The sequence below is a fragment of the Enhydra lutris genome, unplaced genomic scaffold (genome assembly GCF_002288905.1).
Source record: "Enhydra lutris kenyoni isolate GAN:26980312 unplaced genomic scaffold, ASM228890v2 scaffoldscaffold30, whole genome shotgun sequence".
Taxonomy (NCBI): domain Eukaryota; kingdom Metazoa; phylum Chordata; class Mammalia; order Carnivora; family Mustelidae; genus Enhydra; species Enhydra lutris.
Window position 1 is genome coordinate 11,290,797 of NW_019154114.1, and position 18,988 is coordinate 11,309,784.

Here is an 18,988-nt window from a genome sequence, read left to right on the forward strand (position 1 = left end):
CCAAAGTGGCTGCACCAGTTTGCATTCCCACCATTCCTACCAACAGTACAAAGAGGTTCCTTTTTCTCCACGTCCTTGCCAACACTTGTTTCTTGTGTTGATTTTAGCCATTCTGACAGGCGTCAGGTGATAGCTCACTGGGGTTTTGATCTGCATTTCCCCAATGATGAGTGACGTTGGGCATCTTCTCATGTGTCTGTTGGCCATCTGGATGTCTTCTTTAAAGAAATGTCTGTTCATCCCTTCTGCCCGTTTTATTAATTGGATTAATTTTTAAGAACTGATATTAAGAATTAATAGAATTCTTTAATTCTATTAATAATTGATAAGTAATTAATTAAGAAATGACGTTCTTATCTGAAGATGAAGAGCCTGAGGCTAAGACAGGAAAAGTAAGTTGCCTGGTGTCTTGCAGAGCATGTCCCTGACTCAGTGTGGTCCAGCCTCTGCTACTGAGGACTCAGGTCAGAAGCTGCCTCCCTGGGCTGGGGGATGCAGCCCCCCTCCGGGCCACTCCATGGTCTGTGCAAAAGTTACTCCAGGGCAAGTGGAATAGGGCAGATACTTTACCTGCGCCACAAGGAGCAAGTCGGCCCGGGCCATCAGCCCTTCTTGCCTGCACGGCGCTGCGGCCCTGTTCAAACAGTAAACCAGACTGCTGTATTTTCACTTCTTGAACTCCAAAGCCTTTGGGTAGCGCAGAGACGTTCCGACACCTAAATGTGAGGGAGAATGCACTCAGTTTCAGCATGGTCCTCTGGAAGACAGTGTCTACACCCGTGGACCACTTCACCGCCCCTGAGTCTCGGTGAGAGGGTGTGAAAGAACCGAATCACGATCTTACGAGCCATGTGGTCAGAGAAAGATCCCTTCCTATCTCTCTGAAGTGAAAATGATTAGCTGAGTCACCACCCCTCAGAGACTTTAGGGACACTAAACTCCAGTCCTGGTACTGGTTTTGAAAGACTGCAAACCCTCAAAGAGCAAGATTAACTTGTCAGTATCTCTTCCTAGGGAATCGTCCAAACACACCAGAAACCAAAGCTCTCCTGTAACAGACAAGCTTCGTTTTTCCTTCTTGGGTCTTTCACACCATCTAGAGGCTACCATGACGCTGCTCTGGAACTGAGCAGACTAGGGAAAGCACAGAAAACACTGAAAATGTCTTGGGCATAGTGCTTAAGAGTGCTTTTGTTGAAAACCTCATGCTGGGCTATAGTATACCATAGAATTCATCCATTCTCAGTGTACAATTTAAGGTTTTGTTTGTTTTTTACTATATTCACAGAATTGTGCCACTGTCACCATAATCTGAATTTATCATGTTTGACCCCTGATAAGAAACCCTGCACCCATCAGCGGTCATTCCCCATGCATTTTTCCAGCACCCACCAACCTACTTCTGGATTTGCCTATTTTGGACATTTCGCTCCATGAAATCATCCGCTACATGGCTCCTCTCACTCAGCACGGAGCTTTCAAGGCTCATCCGTGTGGTAGCTTGGGCCAGCCTTTGCTCCTTTTTGGGGCTGATGATCTAACAATCTATTACCTTTCGTTGATCTGTTCACCAGTTGATGCACATCTGGGCTGCTTCGTTTTGCGGCTGGTGTGACTTGTACCACTGTGAACGTTCATGTGTCGGTATTTACGTGGATGCATGTTTTCATTTTTCCTGGGTACACTCCCTGGGTGTGTTCCCTGGCCCTGGTCTCAGGAGCAGTACAGCTGACACCACAGGCCTCCCCCCAGCGGTGGCCTCTCCCTGCCTTCTTTTACCACAGCCTTAACTGGGCTTGGCCACGCTTCCTTAGGGAGACCACACTTGAGTGATCATCCTTTGTCTTTTATCTTTTTTCTTTTTTTTTTTAAAGATTTTATTTATTTATTTGACAGAGATCACAAGTAGGCAGAGAGGCAGGCAGAGAGAGGAGAAAGCAGACTTCCTGCTGAGCAGAGAGCCTGCTGTGGGGCTCGATCCCAGGACCCTGAGATCATGACTTGAGCCGAAGGCAGAGGCTTAACCCAGTGAGCCACCCAGGCGCCCCTGTCTTTTATCTTTTAAAGACGTTGATGGTTTTTAAAAATTAGAGTAGTAGTGGGGCGCCTGGGTGGCTCAGTGGTTAAAGCCTCTGCCTTCGGCTCAGGTCATGATCCCAGGGTCCTGGGATCGAGTCCCGCATTGGGCTCTCTGCTCAGCAGGGAGCCTGCCTCCTCCTCCTCTCTCTCTCTGCCTGCCTCTCTGCCTACTTGTGATCTGTCTGTCAAATAAATAAAAAAAAATCTTAAAAAAAAAAAAGAAAAGAAAAGAAAATTAGAGTAGCAATATATATGTACGGGGCAGAACAATGAGAAAACAGAGTAACCACAAAGAAGAAAAAAAAAAACACCCGTAATATCACAACTCAGAGATAATCATACTAATACCTTGGTGCATATCCTCCCATGATTTTTTTTACTATGTGCATATATACTTTACGACCAACACGAACTCATTGTATCTTTAAACTTGCTCTTTAAAAATTATGACCATCTCTTGCAACTACACTACTGATTTACCCCAAAATACAGATGTGGTAAAAGGAAGGGCCATCTGTACCCCAATGTTCATAGCAGCAATGTCCATAATCGCCAAACTGTAGAAAGAGCCCAGATGCCCTTCAACGGACAAATGGATAAGGAAGATGTAGTCCATATATACAATGGAGTATTATGCCTCCATTAGAAAGGATGAATACCCAACTTGTGTATCAGCATGGATGGGACTGGAGGAGATTATGCTGAGTGAAATAAGTCAAGCAGAGAGAGTCAATTATCATATGGTTTCACTTACTTGTGGAGCATAAGGAATAACAGGGAGAACATGGAGAGAAGGAGAGGAGAAGTGAGTTGGGGGAAATCGGAGGGGGAGATGAACCATGAGAGACTGTGGACTCTGAGAAACTGAGGGTTTTGGAGGGGAGGGGAGTGGGGGGTTGGGTGAGCCTGGGGGTGGGTATTACGGAGGGCACGTATTGCATGGAGCACTGGGTGTGGTACATAAACAATTAATCTTGGGGGGGGGGCGCCTGCGTGGCTCAGTAGGTTAAAGCTTCTGCCTTCGGCTCAGGTCATGATCCCAGGATCCTGGGATCGAGCCCCGCATCGGGCTCTTTGCTCAGCAGGGAGCCTGCTTCCTTCTCTCTCTCTGTCTGCCTACTTGTGACCTCTCTCTCTGTCAAATAAATAAATAAATAAATAAATCTTGGAACATTGAAATAATAAAATTAAAAAAAAATTATGAGCATCTTTCCAGGTCCAACAGTCGTCAATATTAGCTTTAAACCATTTCACTGGTTTCCTTTTCTTTTTTAAAAAACATGACTACACACAAAACTAAATGTCTGAGCACTTTCTTAATTACTTCTTAGGACAAATTCCCAGCAATAGACCCAATGGATCAAAACGTATGGGTATTTTAGTCTCTTCGGACATCTTCTGAGACCGCTTCTTGGAAAGGCTGTTCCAGCTGTACCCTCCCTCCCAGCTCACCTCCCGGTCAGAGCTCTGTGCATCGCCTCCTGGCTGTATGGGCACCTCCCAATCACCACAGCTGATACGTAGACGGGCTCTTCTAGAAGGTGCATCAACAGTGCCCCCTGGCATCCGAGGACGTTCCACCGGGCCAGCTTGTCACTGCAGGACAGGGAGCAAGTCCGGTCTCCCCGGCCAGGCTTCACTCGGAGCAGCCCCACCTGGTGATACGCAGCACCAGGCTGCCGTGAGTCTCCAGCTTCTCCGGGCACACACTTGGCTCCGGTTCTATAAACGTCCACCACTTTGACACCACCGGGGACCATTCTGGTGACAGGGGCCTGTTCCTGTGCAGTAAAATGAGAGCCGCTGACGTCTGGTGTGACTGGGCCACTTTCCTGATGGCCAAAACTCTGATGCTGAGCTACACTGTCAGGAGTCCCGGGCTCAAGCCTCATCTTTTTGGTCACAGGACTACCCAGGCCCTCACATCTCTCTGTGTCCTCAGGAGCTTCCAGGTCACCACTGGCTTCTGATGGCTTACTGGACCAGTCTCTACGGACAGGACAGCAGGGCTGATCTTCAAACTCGAGCATTGGAATGATGGAGGCATCCCCACCTGCAAGAGAAGAGACCGCTTAAAAACCAGTGTTTCTCAAAGTGCGGCCACAGGACCAGCCACATCAATGTCCCTAAGGAACTTGTTAGAAATGCCAATTCTCGGAAGCCACAGTCGACCTGCTAAGTCTGAAATTCTGGAGGTGGTCGCCTGCAGTGTGTATTTTAGCTCTCTGGGTCATTCTGATGACCGGAGAACCACTGTCTGAATCAAAGTCTAATTCTATTTTCCTAGCTGACCTGAGATTAGGAACACTTGCCCAAATTTCCCAAGTAAGAATCCTTCGTGGCTCTATCCTACCTAGACCCAGTGAGTTAGAAACTCTGGGGTGGGGGTGGGGGTGGGGGGTCTGGAAAGCAGAATACTTTAACAAAGATCCCAGGTAATGCTCATCACAGGAAGTTTTGGAAACACTAGCTTTGACCAGGGTTTGTCAACATTCATAATACCGATGTTTTGGGCCAGGTAATTCCTTTTGTGGGGGCTATCCTTTACATCATAGGATGGTTACCAGCTCCTCGGTCTCTACTTACTAGATACCAATAGCACCCCAAGTCTGGCCATCAAAAATGTCCCCAGATGTTGCTAAACGGCCTCTGAGAAGCAAAACTGTCCTGAGTTGAGAACCCTTGGTTTACAATGAGCACAGTTTCCCAAGTGTATTTTGTGGAATGTTATCCTGTAAGACGCTTTGGAAAACAAAAGTGGGAGGTTGGTTTCATGGTTAAATATTTGGCAAATATGTTCCCAAATTCCCCATCTTGGAGATTTACGTGCCTATCTTCACAGTAAAGGCTTTGCAGTGAATTACACAAGTGGTGTTTCCCTGTGCTGGGTTAGAGATTTCTGACTCAACTCTGTGCTTAAATAGAAACACAGAAAACCAGAGGTTAGCAAAAAGCACAGCGTCCCCGGAGAAGGGAGCTGCTTCTTCAAACACTAACCTAGTGTGTGTGGCTTTTCTAAAGTGTGTAAATAATACATCTGTAGCCTTTATAACCTAAGAGTGGGAAAGGCAAGAAATGTAGAACTGGGACTGTGGCCAGAGAGGCTGGCTGGCGGACTTCCAGAGACCTCACAAGGGGACAGTGACTTTGGAGAATTGACTCGGCCCACCTCCCACTCTGAAGGCTCGGAGATTTGATCCAGACAGATGCCTAAACTTGAGAGGCTGACTCATGCTAATAAAACTCACAAGTAAGAGTCTGAAATAGCTAATCCAGGCACCAAATTATCAATTAGTAATGAGGAATAAATGCAAAGGGAGACAGTTACATTCTCCAGGTAATATTCTTTCCTCCTGCAGACAAACCATGCATGGGCATCGCAGTACAAAAGATGACCTATTAGCCCAGGGTAGTTGGGTTGGTGGGTTTAGATTTTTATTTCACAGACCAGTAAAATTTCCAGAAGATTTTAAGATCAACAAAGGGGGTGGTCAATTTTGTATTCCATCAACTAAGGTCTTTAAAAATCCTAATTTTTAAATTTAAAAAAAAATTTTTTTTCCCCTAATTACCACTATTTAAAATAAAAAAATCAAAATCTCATAACCTTTTCATGGAAAGAAATTAGATTTTTTTTAAAAAAAGAACTTATTTATTTGACTTTTAAAAATTTTATTTATTTATTGGACAGAAAGAGAGAGACAGAGACAGCGAGAGAGGGGATATAAGCAGGGCATGTGGGAGAGGGAGAAGCAGGCTTCCCGCTGAGCAGGGAGCCTGATGTGGGGCTTGATCCCAGGACCCTGGGATCATGACCTGAGCCAAAGCCAGATGCTTAAGGACTGAGCCACCCAGGCGCTCCAGAAATTAAACTTTTTGAAAAACTCACTATAGTCCAGATTTTTCCCATCTGGCTATAGACCAGCCTGTGGACCACTGATCTATGTGGTCTGATTAGTGGGTGAGGCTAGCTGTGATCCACAGATGCATCTCTCTCCATCATAAGGCTACACCTACCATTGGGTCAGCCAAGCCCTAGCTACTCCAAGTGTGGTCCATAGGCGAACACCACTGACATCATGGGGACTTGGTTAGAAATGCCACCTGGGTGGCTCAGTGGGTTAAAGCCTCTGCCTTTGGCTCGGGTCATGATCCCAGGGTCCTGGGATCAGGCCCTGCATTGGGCTCTCTGCTCCGCGGAAGGCCTGTTTCCTCCTCTCTCTCTGCCTGCCTCTCTGCCTACTTGTGATCTCTGTCAAATAAATAAATAAAAAAATCTTAAAAAAAAAAGAAAAGAAAAAAAGAAATGCAGAACCTTAGGTTTCATCCCAGACCTAATGAATTTAAATCCACGTTTTATTAAGATCATTCATTTGCATTTTATAGTCTGAGATAGCACTGAGTTAAGAAACATCCTTTGGTTCTTGGACCAGGGTATCCAGGGCTAGTAAGAAAGCAGAGATGAGCCCTGCCTTTCTCTGTATGTCATTTTCTGGCCTTTGACTCAACCGATTCTTTTCTGAGACTCATCCTTCCTTAAGCTGTATTATATTTTGGATTTGAATTATGACAAGTCTTGACAGCTCTTCTGTCTCTTCAGAGCGAGTACCTATATCTGCTCTAATTGCATGTGTAGTTTTCAAGTTTAATACTTAGAGAACACTGTTAGAGCCCTCCTTCAAATGTTTTAGAGTGGGTGAAGTTTACTGCCATCCCTGAGCTGCTATCTAAAGAGAGCAGAAATTCTCCATTTTCAAAGTAAAAAAACCAGTGCTCTCCTCTAGGCTAAGTCTGGTCCTCCTGCTTGATGTAACCACAGCCCCTGAATGTCCCCATATAACTCGTCAAAATTTAACTTAACTGATCATGACTGTCTACACTCTATGAGGCTAAGCGAGGGACAAGTCTTACTCCCTGCTGTAGACCCAACGTCACATTTTACCTGACAAGTAGCAGAAAATAACTGTTGAAGGAGTGAATGAATGGAATGAGTTTCAGGATAAATTACTACAGAACTCAGGGCTTTGGACTTCTAAGCCCAACTGCTGGTTTCAGACCTTTGTGGGGTTTCCGCTTGAAGCTTCCCAATCCTGACTGGGAACCGAGAACCACAGTGTTGTTCCTTGACAGAGAAGTGGTCAGGCACCGTAGCCCGTTCAGAAAAAGGCAGTGTCCACTGTTTGCGGCTACACTGCAGCCAGAAAAGCTTTTCTGAGGAATACATCTAAGGATAAGAGGACATAAGGAAGTAGACAATGTAATAATGATCCAAAGGGTTGGCTATACTTACAGGGTGTATGGCTGGAGAAAAACACAAAGGAGAGGTCTGGCCTGAGTTTCCACAGCCCTCTCTGAGTTCCAGGGACAAAGATGCTATCCTCCTTCAAGGCAGCCGCCAAATAGAGCTGATGGAGAAGGTACCTAATTGGGGCACAAGGTGTGGCCAGAATGAACAACCAAACACGTTGGTGAAGTGTAAGACTGGCTGGTTGATGATTAAGTGAGAGTTACTGCAGACCGATGGGACTGGCAGTGATTTGGAATTTCGAGGATGATGCAGACCAGTGATTCTCAAAAATGTGGCCCCTGACCAGCAGCATCAGCATCATCTGGAATTTGTTAGAAATCCAGGTCCTGCCCCTGACCTGCTGAATCGGAATTTCCAGGGGAGGGCCCAACAATCTGAGTTTTCACAAACATAGGTAATTCTGATGCACACCAAGTATAAGGACCACGGTCTAGACCAGGGCTAATCAAAGTGCGGTTCACAGACCGACATCATCAGTGTTACTCGGGAGCTTATTAGAAATGCAAATTCTGGGGCTCCCCATGGCAGGCTAAGTCAGATTCTCTGGGGTTGTCCCTTTACCTTTGGAAACTCCTCCTGGCTATGACCTCAGCGTGGCTATCATTGAGGATGTCTCCTGTGGCAAAGACAGGACACTATTGAAGACACAGAGAACCAGAGGCCCTGTTTCCCTGCAATAGAACACAGCAGTTTCCCCAGCTACCAGGATGGCCATGGAGCTCCTGGAGGGCTCTGTCAGGAAGTACTGCGATCACTGACGGCAATACAGGGCCTCCTCAAATCAGTACTACTGACACGTTGGGTTAGAAAATTCTTTGTTGTGAGGCTCTGTCCTGTGGAAGGGAGGATGTTTAGTAGCATTCCTGGCCTCTAGCACCAGAGGCAGGTAGCATAGTAACACCCTCCCCTGACTTCTGGCAACTGAAAATGGAAAATGTCTCCAACCACTGCCAGAGATCCCCCAGGGGACAAAATCTCCCCATAGTTGAGAAGGACTAATTTACAGGAAAATAGATGGAGGAAAGGGGTCCAAATCTTTTGTGGCCTGATATCACACTTGAGCTTCTGGTGATACAATTCCATCAAATTCAATCCACAGTGGTCCAGGCACACAAGAGGCAAGGCTAGGAAAATGGGGAAAGCAAACCTGGGAAGGAATCTGCTAACTGGAAGCAGGAGGTGAAGATGCCAGATTTCCAAGGGATTTCCATATTCTTTTTGTTGTCCAAATCTCCATCAATTCGAGATTGCTTTGGGGGGGGCTTCAGACCTAATGGGGAGGAGCTGCTCCAGGGAAATTTTGGTTTGCGCAGGAAAATACCGGCCAACTTCCAATCTACGCAGAAAGCATGTTCCTGGCAGCCTTTGCTTCCACTGTTTATTCTGATTCTTAAATTGAGTTCTGACCTTCCCAGTGGAGTCACAGTGGGAAAGGAAAGGTCAGCCACCTCAGTGATGTGGCTCCTTTTAACAGGATGAGGAGAGGAAAGGACAAAATGCAAAGTGCTTTCCAACGCGCCCTGGATGAATGCTGTTCAGACCCCACCTGGGCTTACCGCTCTTCCTCATTTTGGACTGGCCTATACATTTCGTTCCTGTTCCCATTGAGACAACTTCCTTTGTCACTGAGAGGGAAAGAACGAATCATTAGGTGAGCTCCCATACTGTGAATGGTCCCCAGCCCTCAGGTTTCACGCATGCACACTCCTCACGGGCACTCCTATAGGGGGCCCAACCCAGGGCTGTGTTGCAGCACTGCAGGCTCCAACCACAAGTACTGCGCCCCCTGGTGGAGAGCAGGGGGAACATGCCCATTGCTGTGGCGGACGCCTGCCAGGACTATCCCTGCACAGCCATGAACAATTCTCCTACCATCTCTGATAGATAGTCAGGAGAGGGAGCGCTGGAAGGTGAAAAGGCCTCTCACCTTGTGCCGGTTTATTAGTGATGCCATGGGCCTGGTCAGCTGCAGGTTGTATCTTTACCACGGCTGCTAGTAATGTCCACTCACGGTTGGGGTCAGGCTTCCCCTGCTTGGGCAGTCTGGTCCTATAGTGCTCATAACACATCTGGGCAATCTCATCTGCAGTCCACATGGCCCACGTTAGTGCTGAGCCTGATCAAAAATCACAACCATCAGAAGAAGAGAAAAGAGAAGCAATGCAAGATGCTACAACTTGCCCAGGCGTTTCAATGGGCTTTCAGGGTAGCCTGACTGTGTTCATACCGAGGTTTCTCTATCTCGAACTCTAATGGGTCACTTTCTTCTACTACTTCCCTGTCCCCTCTCCACACCCCCCCCTTTTTTAAAGATTTTATTTATTTACTTGACCACAGAGAGATCACAAATAGGTAGAGAGGCAGGCAGGGAGAGGGGGCGAAGCAGGCTCCCTGCTGAGCAGAGAGGCCCATGCGGGGCTCGATCCCAGGACCCTGAGATCATGACCTGAGCCGAAGGCAGAGGCTTAACCCACTGAGCCACCCGGTGCACCCCGCCCCCCGGCCTTTTTTTTTTTTTTTTTTTTAAGATTTTATTTATTTACTTGACAGAGAGATCACAAGCAGGCAGAGAGGCAGACAGAGAGAGGAGGAAGCAGGCTCCCTGCTGAGCAGAGAGCCCGATGCGGGGCTCGATCCCAGGACTCTGAGATCATGACTTGAGCCGAAGGCATTGGCTTAACCCACTGAGCCACCCAGGCGCCCCTACCCCGGCCTTTTAAAAGCAGTCTTCATACCCAGCATGGAGCGCCACGCACAGTCTGAACTCACAATCCTGAGATCAAGACCTGAGCTGAGATCAAGAGTTGGAGGCTTAATCCACTAAGCCACCCAGGCACCCCTCCCCTTTTCATTTTAAGGAAAGATCAAAGAAGTCCCAGTTTCTTAAAGATGTTTCTTTTTAAAAGTTGGACATCTGACATGTATCTAATGAATCTCAACCTACTACTCAAAAATAAAAGTGCATGAGAGGGAAGTATCCTTGCTACTCCAATTTTCATTTGGAAGTAGAACGTCAGGTACTGCACACCTCCGCTGGATTCGGGCAGACTCTAACCATACAGGGTTTATCTTTCTGGGCAGATGTTCTTCTTTTACATCCTCTTTTCCGACTTTTTCCCTCTTCTCCGACTTCCTCCCAGCAGATTGACTCTTGATCTCCCTCTAATAAATCTCCGATGACCCCATCAAGAAAACAACACTTTAATTTCTCCCATAATGTTTTATGAGGCAGGTGGGAGAAATGACAAAGCCCAGAGCTTTCTCACCAGTCAACCATTCTCCTCACAGGAGTCTGTGCTGGAGTGTGGGCTTTGGAGTTACCCTTTCTGTATTCTAATCCCGACTTTGCTACCAACTGGGTGATACTGAGTAGATTACCTAACCTCTCTGTTTCTGTGTCTTTATCTGCTAAAACAGGGATCACAGTAGTATTTAATCTATGGGTTATTGTGAGGATTAAGTAATATTTATAAAAAGCTACTGCTACAATGTTAAGCATAATTACTGTCAACTGTGATTAATGTTTCAAAAAGGAACATTTCATGTTCCTGATTGTCTTGAGCCCCCTGGGCTGCAAAGGCAATGTAAAGCCATGAATAAAAAACCATTAAGCATATCAGACCAGAGAGGCTACTTTGCTAGAAACCTGTCTACTCTTGACTCTGTGCTCACTCAATAATTTCATTTGGACTCAAATGTACGAAAAGCTTCTTAGCAGAAAATGAGATCATATGGTGATGGATACAGCTAAGCATTTAAAAAAAAAAAAAAAAAGAAAGAAAGGCACTGGGGTGCCTGGGTGGCTCAGAGGGTTAAGCCTCTGCCTTTGGCTTGGGTCATGATCTCAGGGTCCTGGGATCGAGCCCTGCATCGGGCTCTCTGCTTAGCAGGGAGCCTACTTTCCCCTCTCTCTCTGCCTGCCTCTCTGCCTACTTGTGATCTCTCTTTCTGTGTCAAATGGATGAATAAAATCTTAAAAAAAAAAAAAAAAAAAACGAGGGGCGCCTGGGTGGCTCAGTGGGTTAAAGCCTCTGCCTTCGGCTCAGGTCATGATCCCAGGGTCCTGGGATCGAGCCCAGCATCTGGCTCTCTGCTCAGCGGGGAGCCTGCTTTCCCTTCTCTCTCTCTGTCTGCCTCTCTGCCTACTTGTGATCTCTGTCTGTCAAATAAATAAATAAAATCTTAAAAAAAAAAAAAAAGACATTACTGAGTCCCATTGCATGCAGCTTCTGAAAACTGCTATTTCTACAATAAGCTCCCAGCACGGAGTTAAATTAATTAAACAAGAACGCCATTAATGATGTGCTATGGTGGCCTATAAAGCAAACCATGATCTAAGTCTGTACATGCCTGTAGGTTACAAAAGCAAAACGGTAAGGATAACTAGTCACAAACAGCCAGACCCAGGCTTAAACTTTCGCCAACCACCCAATTTCCCTTCTTGCTGTACTCTTTGGAAGTCTCTTCCCTAGCTCTGATCTGCAATGTTCCTAACCACTTTCAGTTTGGTGCTGCCTAACTGGAATTGATTTTTACCCCAAAAAAGGCTCTTAAAATTTTTAATATGCTTCCATTTATCTTGTAAGAGTTCTAATGTGGAGCCTGCTGCTGCAATAAATGGTCATGGTAAATCAAGCCACAGTGATTGAAAACCAGAATCTGCCAGGAAATGACATAAATTGTGACTTGAAAGTCAGAGAACCAGGGGCGCCTGAGTGGCTCAGTGGGTTAAGCCTCTGCTTTCAGCTCGGATCTCAGGGGTCCAGAATCGGGCTCTCTGCTCGGCAGGGAGCCTGCTTCCTCCTCTCTCTTTGCCTGCCTCTCTGCCTACTTGTGATCTCTCTCTCTCTCTGTCAAAAAATAAAATAAAATAAAGTCAGAAAACCAGCAGGCCATGTATCTCTCCAGGCAAAAGAAAAGTATGGGGTGGGGGGAGGGAAGAAAAAAAAAGAAAAGTATGGGAGATCCTAGAATCCTCTATTTGGAAGGGATTTCCCCCCCTCATTTTGGGATTGGGTGGGGGAGAGCGGGCATCTCAAGGCATCAACGAGATATTAAACCAGAGGCACATACCACGAACCATAGTAGCCAGGGAAGACAGAACTTGCCAGAAGTACCACTGACTCCCTAAGATGATGCAGCCCGGAACTCTTCCATCCTCTCATTCACGTAATTGTCTGGGTGAGCGTGCACGGTAGCTGAAATGAATCCATGTTTTGCTAAACTAGGTCCACTAAAATCCAAACTCCAAATCCACTCTCTTTTAGGTCTTGAGTAACGTCCTATGAAACAACAGCTCAGTTAAACAGGCAGGTCTTTGCCCACAAGATCGCATGTGGCAACACGCACAAAAAGCCCAAGAACCCACTCCCTTTTCAAAGTAAGGTGAAGGCAGCTCAGCTGCCACGGAGAAAAGGCTTTGGCTGTAATCCCCTCTCCTCAGTAACCCCGACCGCAGCCCCTCCTCGGCAGGCTCTAGAGCCGGAGTGGGGCCCATTCGGCCAGAGAAGCTCTGGGCCCGTGAAACAGCGACAACCTGCGCGCCCACCTCCTCGGAAGGCGCGCAAGCTGCTGCGAGGCCACCCGCACCACGCCCGCCCGCCGCGAATACCGGCGCTTCCGGGAAACGGGACGCGCGCCCGGGGAAGCACGGTCCATGCCACCACTTCACACACAAAACCGGCTCGGGAAGGCAGACCGAAGGCAGCTCCCCCAGCAGCCTTGGTGGAGGGGGTCCCCCACACTGGCGCGCCCATGGCCCCGCCACCCCGCCACCTGCCGGACGCTCCCCTCGAACCTCCAAGGTACGCGCCCTGAGGGACAGCGAAGAGAATCGCGGGACGTAGTGGACGTAACTTCCCAAGGAGGCCGCTCTTTCAGGCCCCGCCCCCAAGGGCGCGCTGTGCACTCTGGCCCTTGTAGTCCTTCTCGGTTGGAGCCCCGCGCGTTGGAGTGTGAAATGGCCCAACGGAAGCTGGTAAGATGGTTCAAATAGTAGAATGATGTCGTATCTTGAAACACTAGTCTGAATTTCTGTCTAAATCGGTAAGGTCCTGCAGAAATATACGATGAGCCACAAAATGCAATTTAAAATTTTCTATAGCTACATTTTAAAAAGTCAAAAGAAACAGGTGAAATTACAATTAATTTTTGTATATATGTATATATTTTATTTAGCCCAGTGTGTCCAAAGTCTTGTCATTTCAGCGTGTAGCCAATATTAAAAAAAAAAAAAACTGAGATATTTTACATTTATTTTTCATACTTTAGAAATCTGGTATGTGTTTTACACTTAAAATGCCTCTCAATGTGGACCGGCCACATTTCAGATCCTCAACAGCCACACGTGGCTAGTGGCTGCTCTAATGGATAGCCTGGGTCTAAAACCGTCAGGTTGCCAGGAATAGTAGCATACCTTGTCTGGATGATTCAGGAGCCCGTGCCATCCAGCAATTGTATACCTCAGTTCCTAAAGGTGAGAGAATACAGTTTTCTTCTTGGTAAACTTCAAAAGTTAGAGGAGACAGGAGTGCAACTTACTTGACCCCATTCTTCTCTCCAGTTCAGGGGAAAAGGGCCACAGACCTCCTCGAAGGCTAAGGACCCTGCTCATTATCCCTTTCTAACATCTTTAACCTGCAACTGCCTCCCTCTTCTGCCTTTAAAGAGGCACTGATCCTGGCGGTGGGTGGGGTGGGAGGTCATCAATCTCAGGAATCGGTACCATCAGTGTAGTCAAATACACTGTAAAGTGAGTCACTCTCCTTGTCATTTTCCTTCCTGTAACCCCCACGATGTAATCCACTGCCAAGTCCTGTTCGTAACTTCTTGTCTTTTGAATATATCCATTTCTGTCCATTTCCATGGCAATAGCCCAGTCTGTCTTCCCCTTGGATTGCTGTACTAACCTCTAGACTTAGACCTTTCTTTGCCCAACTCCAATTCTTTTTCACAGAGCAGCCAGACTGCTGTTTTTAAAACACAAATGTGATGTCACTGCTTAAATACTTTAGTGGCTTTCCAGGACTCTCAAAATACAAAATCCCATAGCAAGGCTCAGAGATTACTCAAAATCCCATAATAGGGCTCATACCCCTGTATGACCAACTTCTTCCTGCCTCATCGGGTGGCATGTCTTATGGGCTCTCTCTAGTGTCATTGGCCTTTTCTATGCTCTTTCCTACCTCAGGGCCTTTATGCTTGTTGCTACACCATGGAAAACCCTCTCCTTTGACTAGTTAATGCTCCATTTTCTTTCAGATCTCAGATTCTGATATCCTTGGGGAAACCTTCCTTAACTGAGTCTGTTAGAGTTTCTCAATACCGCATGGATCTCTCCTTCAAAGCATTTATTAGAACTGCCATTCTACACAGTTGAAAAATGATTTAATAAATGTCTGTTTTCCATACAATTCTAGAAGCTTGATAAAACTGGAGACCATGCCTTTGTTTTCGCTCCAGTATAACAGTTAGCAAATTGTGAGCTTCAACTGTTGAAGGAGGTAATGAGGACTTTATAATTGCAATCCTTCTGTTCCTTCTGGCTTTCATCCGGTTTGTCATTTTTCCCTGTCACACCCCACAAACATGTTGTCTACTGCTTCAGTTCATCTGTCTCCAGCCTTTTTTTTTTTTTTAGATTATTTATTTATTTATTTGACAGACAGATCACAAGTAGGCAGAGAGGCAGGCAGAGACAGGAGGAGGAGGCAGGCTCCCCACTGAGCAGAGAGCCCGACACGGGACTCGATCCCAGGACCCTGAGATCACGACCCGAGCCGAAGGCAGAGGCTTTAACCACTGAGCCACCCAGGCGCCCCAAGTCTCCAGCCTTTTTGAGGACAGACAGCTGGCGTCTGCACCCAGACTACTACTAAACAACTCTGTTTTGTTTTTTTTTTTAAGATTTATTTATTTGAGAGAGAGAAAGCAAGCACAAGTAGGAGGGGCAGAAGGAGAGGGAAAGAGTCTCCAGCAGACTCTCCACTGAGTGTGAGCCTGAAGTGGGGCTTGATCCCGCAATCCTGAGATCATGACCTGAGCAGACACCAAGAGTCAGATGCTCAACCGACTGCCCCAACCAGGCGCCCCTAAACAGCTCTTCTAAGGTCACTCGGGACCTTGATGGTCCTTGTTGCCTTTTCCAGTGGTAGCGTGGCTTGCAGTCCAGTAACATATCTTGAACCTATGCCGTCTCCTTTGGGGAGGTGGTTTTCATTTTAATTGAATACTGTCTTGTGTAGGATGTGCCATCTGGAAGTGTTTCTTCTGAAATGCCACCTGATCATCCACCACCACTGCCAAGTGCTCCCAGAGCCTGTGTTTAAATGCCAGCGAGGGGTGGAGGTGCTCAACACTGAGCTTAATTCCCAGCGAGGGGATTCTGTGTGCTCAGATCAGTGTACCAGCTATAGAAGTGACACCCTGCTGTCAAAGTAGACTCCTTGGGACGCTTGCAGGTTTTGCTGAGATGAGAAAGACAAGTTGTTCAAGGTAGGACTCACCTATAGTTTCCCCCAGCTGCCTCACGTGTTGGGGCTGGGGGCTCCATTTTAACAGCAGGCCCCGGCCGTACCCTTGTCTCATTCCTAGCCCAGCTGAAATGAGCCGAAGGTAATGAGAAAAGTCCAGACTTAACGTTCATCATACTTACTGTTCCTACCGGACATTAAATGAGGTCTGAAACCCAATGCTCATTCTTTCCTCTGAAATTGCACTTCCTGTTTGTCCCATTTCAGTAAATGACAACTCTTCAGTTGTTCAGGTCCCAAACTGTAAAATCCCCAAACTGTAAAATCATTTTTTTAAAAAAAGATTTTACTTATTTATTCGACAGAGAGAAAGAGATCACAAGTAGGCAGAGAGGCAGGCGGGGGGTGGGGAAGCAGGCTCCCCACTGAGCAGAGAGCCCGATATGGGCCTCGATCCCAGGACGCTGAGATCATGACCCGAGCCAAAGACAGAGGCTTAACGCACTGAGCCACCCAGGAGCCCCTAAAATCATATTTTTGAATTCTTTTTCTTACAACCCAAGTCCCCTCACCAAATTCTACGAACCTCAGGACCAGGCGGAGTCCAGTGACATGTAACCAACTCCATCACTTCAAACCATCAGCCACCGTCTCCCTCTAACTCTTGCCCTCCCTGTGCTAACTATAGCAGTATTTTCAAAGCACTCTGCCAGAAACCCTCCAATGGCTACTCATGTCACGCATAATAAAACACACGCTCCTCAGCATGGCTTACAGCGGCCTGCGTGATCTGGCCCCTTACGGCCTTTGCTTACTCCTCTCCAGCCACACCAGACGCTTTGCTGTTCGTCAAAAACAGTCCTCTGGGCGCCCGGTTGGCTCAGTTGGTAGAGCACACAACTCTTATTCTCAGGTAGAGTTTGAGCCTCACGTTGGGTGTAGAGATTACTTAAAAATGTTACCTAGCGGCGCCTGGGTGGCTCAGTCATTAAAGCCTCTGCCTTTGGCTCAAGTCATGGTCCCGGGGTCCTGGGACTGAGCCCTGCATCGGGCTCCCTGCTTGGTGGGGAGCCTGTTTCTCTCTCCCACTGCCCCTGCTGGTGTTCCCTCTCTCACTGTGTCTCTGTCAAATGAATAAATAAAATCTTCAAAAAAGAAAAAAAAAAAAGTCATCTAAAAGTTTTCCCTGATTATATATTTAAAATAGCACTGTCCCCCAACCACCTCCTTCTAGAATAGCACTTCTGTCCCCTGACCTGTTTTTTTTCTTAGTATGTACCAGAAATGTGTATTTACTTGTTTCTTGTCTAGTTGCCCTCAACCCCTAAATGAATACAAGTTCCACAAAAGTAGGAACTTGGCTTTTGCTCACTGCCGTCTCCAACCCCTAAGCACAATGCCTGACACAGAGCAGACATGAATACAAAATTGTTGAATGAATGAAGTGGTATAATATTAAACATCCACTAGGCCAGCTGTCTGAGTAAAAGTTGACATTCTACAGAAAACATAGTCATGAGACGCAAGTAGAGACAAATGGTTTATTTGGGAACAAGAAGTAAAAAGGAATTTTTAATTCCTCTTCTCTCTTTTGGTGGCAGAACCGAACTGTGATTGTTAAATGGAGAGCAACACACAAGAATTCCCCCGTAGTCCTTGACTGAGTTATATGACTTGCCTGAGGCCTGACTTATATGACTTGCCGTCGTTTTCTAGACAGAAGTGCCAGCTGTTGTGTTTTCTGACGTATCAGTGGTGGCCCCACTCTCTTTCTTGTCTTCGGGTTTCATGGCAGGAAAGAGAAGTACTTCCTACAGGAGAGAAAGTGCATTCTGAAGGAAGCAGCATGCTCTTTTTCACAGCTGTCCACTCATTCCTTTTGCTTCTGCTTACCGTGGCCCAAATCCAGAGATCTCAGCTTTTACTTCAACTTAGTCCCTCTCAAATACAGGGGATGGAAAAGAATGCGTGAACACAGAGGTTCTCTGACAGTAGAATTTCCCTGTCTGTAACAATGGGAGTAACAGTTTCTGTGCCTCCCTCATAGGGCGACTTAAATTACATGAGATAATGCACGGAGAGGGCTTAGTGTGTTCCTGGGATCCTCAAGAAATGCAAACGACGAGTACGCTTTCTGCCTCAGGTAGGAAAAAAACCCAAATCCTATGAGGTCAGATGCCCTGACTGTCCTCCTTCCAGCCCAGAGACCCCTCCTTTCTTCTCCAGGCCCGCATTACCCCGGCTCTGAGCGCGGAGCTCCTTGGGGCAGTGCGCACCGGAGGCCCGCCATGTACCTTGATGTTATTGGAGTCTGTGAGAAACATGGTGACGCGGTCGATGCCCATACCCCAGCCAGCCGTGGGGGGCAGCCCGTATTCCAGGGCGGTGCAGAAGTTTTCATCTATGAACATGGCTTCATCGTCGCCAGCAGCCTTAGCCTGCAAGAGAACCAAAGAGCGACAGTGTTCCAGGCCGCACGGTCTCTCAGGGTCTGAGTGAGCGCATCAGCACATTCCCAGGGACAACCATTCTGGGAATGCTCTGGACACCCAGCATGTCTCAGGAATTGGCTTCCCAGTAACTTCAGGATGGAGCCATTTCTTTCCAAGACCGGGTCGGGGCAGGTGAGCTCCACTTCAGAACCCATGAGAATTTGTCTGTGAAATGAAAACACCTCCACTGCCCCAGAATATCAGTGAGACTGATATTCGGAGACTGAGGATTCCCAAGAGTCTTTCCCTCATTTCCTGAAACTACCCATCTGTGGCAGTGCTGGTGCAGGCAGCCGGTGGGGGCTCTGTCTTCATCTATCTGCCTCTTGCCCCAAAGTCCCCTTAATAAAAGTATCATTTAAGAAAAATGATGTTCTTGTTAGGCAAATGTATTTTCAAGGCAAGCATCACACTCCCCACACAGATATGATCATGCTATTTCCTCTATGTGGAAATCCTAGGGCCCAAACCAGCCAAGTTCTCCTTCTTGAAATGGGACTTCTTCCAGTTAAGCTGGTGGCTTTACCCTTCGTTTCTGCTGAAGCCACCAAGAGATGCAGACAATGACAGAGACCAGGGTTTAGGCTGACATTGTCTAGTGAGTGGGCACAGGAGGAAACAGCTGCCTCTGCCCCCCC

At 47.0% G+C, this 18,988-nt stretch overlaps 2 protein-coding genes across 8 annotated transcripts in view; both read right to left on the reverse strand.

Moving 5' to 3' along the window:
* Positions 1 to 13,226, reverse strand: part of LOC111152827 (adenosine deaminase, tRNA specific 1) — a 31,816-nt gene extending 18,590 nt beyond the window's left edge. For 3 of the 6 annotated variants that reach the window (XM_022511492.1, XM_022511493.1, XM_022511489.1), the window contains exons 1-7: positions 12,461 to 12,981; positions 9,315 to 9,503; positions 8,944 to 9,012; positions 7,949 to 8,003; positions 7,370 to 7,500; positions 3,532 to 4,132; positions 571 to 716 (exon numbers count right to left, since the gene is read on the reverse strand). In XM_022511492.1, coding sequence (XP_022367200.1) covers positions 571 to 716; positions 3,532 to 4,132; positions 7,370 to 7,500; positions 7,949 to 8,003; positions 8,944 to 9,012; positions 9,315 to 9,503; positions 12,461 to 12,470 — 1,201 coding nt within the window. In that variant the 5' untranslated portion in view covers positions 12,471 to 12,981. The other 3 variants (XM_022511491.1, XM_022511490.1, XM_022511494.1) reach the window with 3 other exon arrangements.
* Positions 13,227 to 17,385: 4,159 nt separating this feature from the next.
* Positions 17,386 to 18,988, reverse strand: part of LOC111152795 (lysyl-tRNA synthetase) — a 16,404-nt gene continuing 14,801 nt past the window's right edge. For both annotated transcript variants that reach the window (XM_022511436.1, XM_022511437.1), the window contains 2 exons: positions 18,153 to 18,296; positions 17,386 to 17,669 (listed from right to left, as the gene is read on the reverse strand). In XM_022511436.1, coding sequence (XP_022367144.1) covers positions 17,571 to 17,669; positions 18,153 to 18,296 — 243 coding nt within the window. In that variant the 3' untranslated portion in view covers positions 17,386 to 17,570. The remainder of the gene's footprint in view (positions 17,670 to 18,152; positions 18,297 to 18,988) is intronic.